A 6,000-nucleotide genomic window follows, 5' to 3' on the forward strand; every position below is an offset into this window, starting at 1 on the left:
ATATTCTGACTGTGAACACGCCCAGGTGTTGTTCTGACTGTACTCTGACTGTGAACACCTTCCAGGTGTTGTTCTGATTGTGACTATCTCCCAGGTGATATTCTGACTGTGAACACGCCCAGGTGTTGTTCTGACTGTACCTTGACTGTGAACTTCTTCCAGGGGATGTTCTGATTTTGACTATCTCCCAGGTGATATTCTGACTGTGAACACGCCCAGGTGTTGTTCTGACTGTACCTTGACTGTGAACTTGTTCCAGGGGATGTTCTGACTGTATTCTAGCAAATGTCTCCCAGGTGTTGTTCTGACTGTACTGTGACTGAATATCTCCCACGTGATGCTCTAACTGTACCTTAACTGTTAACGTCTCCCAGGGGATGTTCTGACTGTGACCATGTCCTAGATGATGTTGTAACTATAATCTGACTGTGACCATCTCCTAGGTGATGTTTTGTCTGTACCCTGACTGTGAACGTCTCCCAGATGTTGTTATCCTAGTCTCCTGATCTCTCTGAACCCTTCCAGCCCAACACCCCTCTCGATCTCTGTGAAACCCTCAGGCCCCTACAACACCTCCCCTGTCTTGATCATCACTTCCTTCCCCGACACTGAGTGAGTCATCTCCGATCCCTACTAGCCGTTGTCTCTGATATCACCCAGGGCTTTGCTGACACAGGGTTCCACCTGTCGTTTGGGATCGGAGCGTTCCCATTTGGGTTCTTCACCACAGTCTTCAACTCCACCCACAGCCCACACAACGCAGGTGTGTGAGTGGCCAGAGGGAAGATAGGGAGGGGGTTTGGGGAGGCAATTGCAGATGGGAAGGGGGTTTGGGGAGGGATTGTTGACAAGGAAGGGGGTTTGGGGGGGATTGTGGATGGGGAAGGGGGTTTGGGAAGGGATTGAAAACAGGGAAGGTGGTTTTGGGAGGGGATTGTGGATGAGGAAGGGTGTTTGGGGAGGGTATTGTGGACGGGGAATGGGGTTTGGGGAGGGGAAGGGAGTTTGGGGAGGGGATTGTGGATGGGGAAGTGGGTATGGGGAGGGGATTGTGGACGAGGAAGGGGGTTTGGGGAGGGGATTAGGGGAGGTGAAGGGGGTTTGGGGAGGGGATTGAAAACAGGGAAGGTGGTTTTGGGAGGGGATTGTGGACAGGATAGAGATTTGGAATGGGGATTTAGGAGGGTGTGATTTATGGTGGAGAGGGGGTTTGTGAAGGGGATGTGGTTTTGGGTCTGGCATTTGTGGGGGAGTGTTTTTTGGTGGACGGGGGTTTGTAAAATGGGATGTGGATATGAGATGGGCGTTCGGTAGGAGAAGGTTTAATGGTGGACGGGTTTGTGAGAGGGTTTAGGATGGGCATTCGGGGGAGACTGTTTTATGGTGGAGAGGGGGTCTGTGGAAGGGAATTTGGATTTGGGATGGGCATTAGGGTAGTCGGGAGCAAGCGTTCTCTGGGGCAGAGGTGGATTGTGGACGGGAGACAGATTTGGGCGGTCGTTCTGGGAATGGAGAGCGGAGTTTGTAGAAGGGAATGCAGATTTGGGACAAACATTTGGGGGATTGTTTTAAAATGGAGAGCGTTATTTCTGGAGGTGATGTGGATTTGGGACAGGTGTTTGGTAAAAATGTTTTGTAGTAGAGTGGGGGGATTGTGGAGGGGGAGGGAGATTTGGGACAGGTGTTCAGCGGAAGTGTTTTGTAGTAGAGAGGAGGGATTGTGGAGGGGGAGGGAGATTTGGGATGGGTGTTCAGGGGAAGTGTTTTCTAGTGGGGAGGGGGATTGTGGAGGGGGAGGGAGATTTGGGACGGGTGTTCAGGGGAAGTGTTTTGTAGTGGGGAGGGGGATTGTGGAGGGGAGGGAGATTTGGGATGGGTGTTCAGCGGAAGTGTTTTGTAGTGGGGAGGAGGGATTGTGGAGGGGGAGGGAGATTTGGGATGGGTGTTCAGGGGAAGTGTTTTCTAGTGGGGAGGAGGATTGTGGAGGGAGAGGGAGATTTGGGACGGGTGTTCAGGGGAAGTGTTTTGTAGTGGGGAGGGGGATTGTGGAGGGGGAGGGAGATTTGGGATGGGTGTTCAGCGGAAGTGTTTTGTAGTGGGGAGGGGGATTGTGGAGGGGGAGGGAGATTTGGGACGGGTGTTCAGGGGAAGTGTTTTGTAGTGGGGAGGGGGATTGTGGAGCGGGAGGGAGATTTGGGACGGGTGTTCAGGGGAAGTGTTTTGTAGTAGAGAGGGGGGATTGTAGAGGGGGAGGGAGATTTGGGACGGGTGTTCAGGGGAAGTGTTTTGTAGTGGAGAGTGGGGGATTGTGGAGGGGGAGGGAGATTTGGGACGGGTGTTCAGGGGAAGTGTTTTGTAGTAGAGAGGAGGGATTGTGGAGGGGGAGGGAGATTTGGGACGGGTGTTCAGGGGAAGTGTTTTGTAGAGAGGAGGGATTGTGGAGGGGGAGGGAGATTTGGGACGGGTGTTCAGGGGAAGTGTTTTGTAGTGGAGAGTGGGGGATTGTGGAGGGGGAGGGAGATTTGGGACGGGTGTTCAGGGTAAGTGTTTTGTAGTGGAGAGTGGGGGATTGTGGAGGGGGAGGGAGATTTGGGACGGGTGTTCAGGGGAAGTGTTTTGTAGTAGAGAGGGGGGATTGTAGAGGGGGAGGGAGATTTGGGACGGGTGTTCAGGGGAAGTGTTTTGTAGTGGAGAGTGGGGGATTGTGGAGGGGGAGGGAGATTTGGGACGGGTGTTCAGGGGAAGTGTTTTGTAGTGGAGAGTGGGGGATTGTGGAGGGGGAGGGAGATTTGGGACGGGTGTTCAGGGGAAGTGTTTTGTAGTAGAGAGGGGGGATTGTAGAGGGGGAGGGAGATTTGGGACGGGTGTTCAGGGGAAGTGTTTTGTAGTGGAGAGTGGGGGATTGTGGAGGGGGAGGGAGATTTGGGACGGGTGTTCAGGGGAAGTGTTTTGTAGTGGAGAGTGGGGGATTGTGGAGGGGGAGGGAGATTTGGGACGGGTGTTCAGGGGAAGTGTTTTGTAGTGGAGAGTGGGGGATTGTGGAGGGGGAGGGAGATTTGGGACGGGTGTTCAGGGTAAGTGTTTTGTAGTGGAGAGTGGGGGATTGTGGAGGGGGAGGGAGATTTGGGACGGGTGTTCAGGGGAAGTGTTTTGTAGTAGAGAGGGGGGATTGTAGAGGGGGAGGGAGATTTGGGACGGGTGTTCAGGGGAAGTGTTTTGTAGTGGAGAGTGGGGGATTGTGGAGGGGGAGGGAGATTTGGGACGGGTGTTCAGGGTAAGTGTTTTGTAGTGGAGAGTGGGGGATTGTGGAGGGGGAGGGAGATTTGGGACGGGTGTTCAGGGGAAGTGTTTTGTAGTAGAGAGGAGGGATTGTGGAGGGGGAGGGAGATTTGGGACGGGTGTTCAAGGGAATTGTTTTGTAGTGGGGAGGGGGATTGTGAAGGGGGAGGGAGATTTGGGATGGGTGTTCAGGCGAAGTGTTTTGTAGTAGAGGGGGATTGTGGAGGGGGAGGGAGAATTGGGATGGGTGTTCAGGGGAAGTGTTTTGTAGTAGAGTGGGGGGATTGTAGAGGGGGAGGGAGATTTGGGACGGGTGTTCAGGCGAAGTGTTTTGTAGTAGAGAGAGGGGGGATTGTGGAGGGGGAGGGAGATTTGGGACAGGTGTTCAGGCGAAGTATTTTGTAGTAGAGGGGGATTGTGGAGGGGGAGGGAGAATTGGGACGGGTGTTCAGGGGAAGTGTTTTGTAGTAGAGTGGGGGGATTGTAGAGGGGGAGGGAGATTTGGGACGGGTGTTCAGGGGAAGTGTTTTGTAGTAGAGTGGGGGGATTGTAGAGGGGGAGGGAGATTTGGGACGGGTGTTCAGGCGAAGTGTTTTGTAGTAGAGGGGGATTGTGGAGGGGGAGGGAGAATTGGGACAGGTGTTCAGGCGAAGTGTTTTGTAGTAGAGGGGGATTGTGGAGGGGGAGGGAGAATTGGGACAGGTGTTCAGGCGAAGTATTTTGTAGTAGAGGGGGAGGGAGAATTGGGACGGGTGTTCAGGGGAAGTGTTTTGTAGTAGAGTGGGGGGATTGTAGAGGGGGAGGGAGATTTGGGACGGGTGTTCAGGGGAAGTGTTTTGTAGTAGAGTGGGGGGATTGTAGAGGGGGAGGGAGATTTGGGACGGGTGTTCAGGGTAAGTGTTTTGTAGTGGAGAGTGGGGGATTGTAGAGGGGGAGGGAGATTTGGGACGGGTGTTCAGGGGAAGTGTTTTGTAGTAGAGTGGGGGGATTGTAGAGGGGGAGGGAGATTTGGGACGGGTGTTCAGGGGAAGTGTTTTGTAGTAGAGAGAGGGGATGTGGAGGGGGAGGGAGATTTGGGACGGGTGTTCAGGCGAAGTGTTTTGTAGTAGAGAGAGGGGGGATTGTGGAGGGGGAGGGAGATTTGGGACAGGTGTTCAGGCGAAGTGTTTTGTCGTTGAGAGGGGGGATTGAGAAGGGGGAGGGAGATTTGGGACAAGCATTCATGATATTTTTTTAGTGGTAGTTTGGGGTTTGTGGAGGTGGATGGCTTTTTGAAGTGGAGCAGTGTTTAGGTAAAATGGAGGAGTTCTGGGACAGGCTGTTTGGATGTTTTGCGACGGGCGTTGGTTACTGTGGGTGTGGGATTGGGGTTGCCTGATGCGGAGGGTTTGCGAAGTGAGTGGTTTTCAAGGTGCTTGGGGGATGGGATGGTTTTATAAGAGGGAGAGTGTTGGGAGGGGGAGTGGAGTTGTGTATGAGGGCAGGATGATTGGGGAGATGGTGGATCTTGTGGGTGTTTGGAGTTTTGGGAAAGGTTTGAGGAGGGTAATGGTGTGGGGAGTGGTTTGCTGTGGGATGTTTTGGGACAGATTTAGTGCGGGCTGGGAACGGACCCATGCCCGGCTGCTGACTCTGTGTTACCCTCACTGCCCCCGCAGAGCGTGGATATGATCACCCTGCCAATGACTGGGACTCCTTCCTCGGGGCCAATCGCGGAGCTGCCAGCAGCAATAACTGGGACTCCCTCTTCCTCTTCATTGCTATCTTCTTCTTCTTTTGGCTGCTCAGCGTCTGAGCCGCTTCCCCTGTTGCATTTGCCCCTGCTGTGGATCAATAAAGACTAGGCTTGTTCCTCAGCCTCCACCCACAGAGGTGGGAGATTCCACGTGCTGTCTTTCCTTCTGGTTCTTCCTGCCAAGACCGGGTCCTCTTGCCCCCCTCTCTCAGCTGCTGTCCTCGGGGTCAGTTTCCCCTCTGGTGGTCCGAGACCACCTTGGTTATAACTGCGATTTCTGTGCCCGGTCAGGGGGTGCAGACCCACCTTCAGGGCTGTTGGATCGCATTTGCCCAGTCTGTCAGAGTTGGCACGTCCCTCTCTCACCGAGGTATGTAAGAGGCCCTCCATCTGCCCTGGCCTGGTTTAACCCACCTGTCAAGGTGGTGTAGCGGGACAGGTGGGAGCTGAGTGCCCGGTCAGGGAGCTGGACATGAGAAGCCCTTCACCAGAGGAGCTGAAAGCCCTCCCTACAGCGCCACAGGAATTAGGCAATGTTCAGGCAGGAGCCGATAATCAGTAACGTCACACAAAAGAAAAGCCACCTATGACAAGCAAAAGTCAAACCAGCACATTGAATTTGGTAGGGATTCCCCTTCACAGTCCCTCCACCTGCATGTCCAGTGGCCTTCAGGATCTCAGCTCTGTCCCTTGGTTCTGGGATCTGCATTCACAGGTTATGAGGGGCACGTCCCCTCCGCAAGACCACTCTGAGCGGGCTGGGCTTTCCCAGCCAGGCCCTTCTCCCGTGATATCTGTGCTCAGATGTACCATCCTTGGGTGAGTTTTCCCGCTGCTGCCCCTCCCTCTCCCGTTCCCTGGCCACTGTCTCTCCGCTTCCACCCCAGATAACTGCAGCCCCCACCCCACCCCATCCTCAGCTCACCCGGTTCCCAGCCACTGCTCCCCTGCCCCCCTCTCCTCCCGCCTCCATTTTCCACCCTCTG

The 6,000-nt window shown here is 54.4% G+C and overlaps 1 protein-coding gene across 1 annotated transcript in view; it reads left to right on the forward strand.

Moving 5' to 3' along the window:
* LOC132390252 (E3 ubiquitin-protein ligase RNF5-like) overlaps positions 1-5,164 on the forward strand; it is a 57,824-nt gene extending 52,660 nt beyond the window's left edge. The window contains exons 5-6 of the mRNA XM_059962860.1: positions 661-763; positions 4,938-5,164. Of these exons, the coding sequence (XP_059818843.1) occupies positions 661-763; positions 4,938-5,074 (240 nt within the window). The 3' untranslated portion in view covers positions 5,075-5,164. The remainder of the gene's footprint in view (positions 1-660; positions 764-4,937) is intronic.
* The last annotated feature ends 836 nt before the right edge of the window (positions 5,165-6,000 follow it).

The sequence above is a fragment of the Hypanus sabinus genome, unplaced genomic scaffold (assembly GCF_030144855.1).
Source record: "Hypanus sabinus isolate sHypSab1 unplaced genomic scaffold, sHypSab1.hap1 scaffold_820, whole genome shotgun sequence".
In the NCBI taxonomy this organism is placed as follows: domain Eukaryota; kingdom Metazoa; phylum Chordata; class Chondrichthyes; order Myliobatiformes; family Dasyatidae; genus Hypanus; species Hypanus sabinus.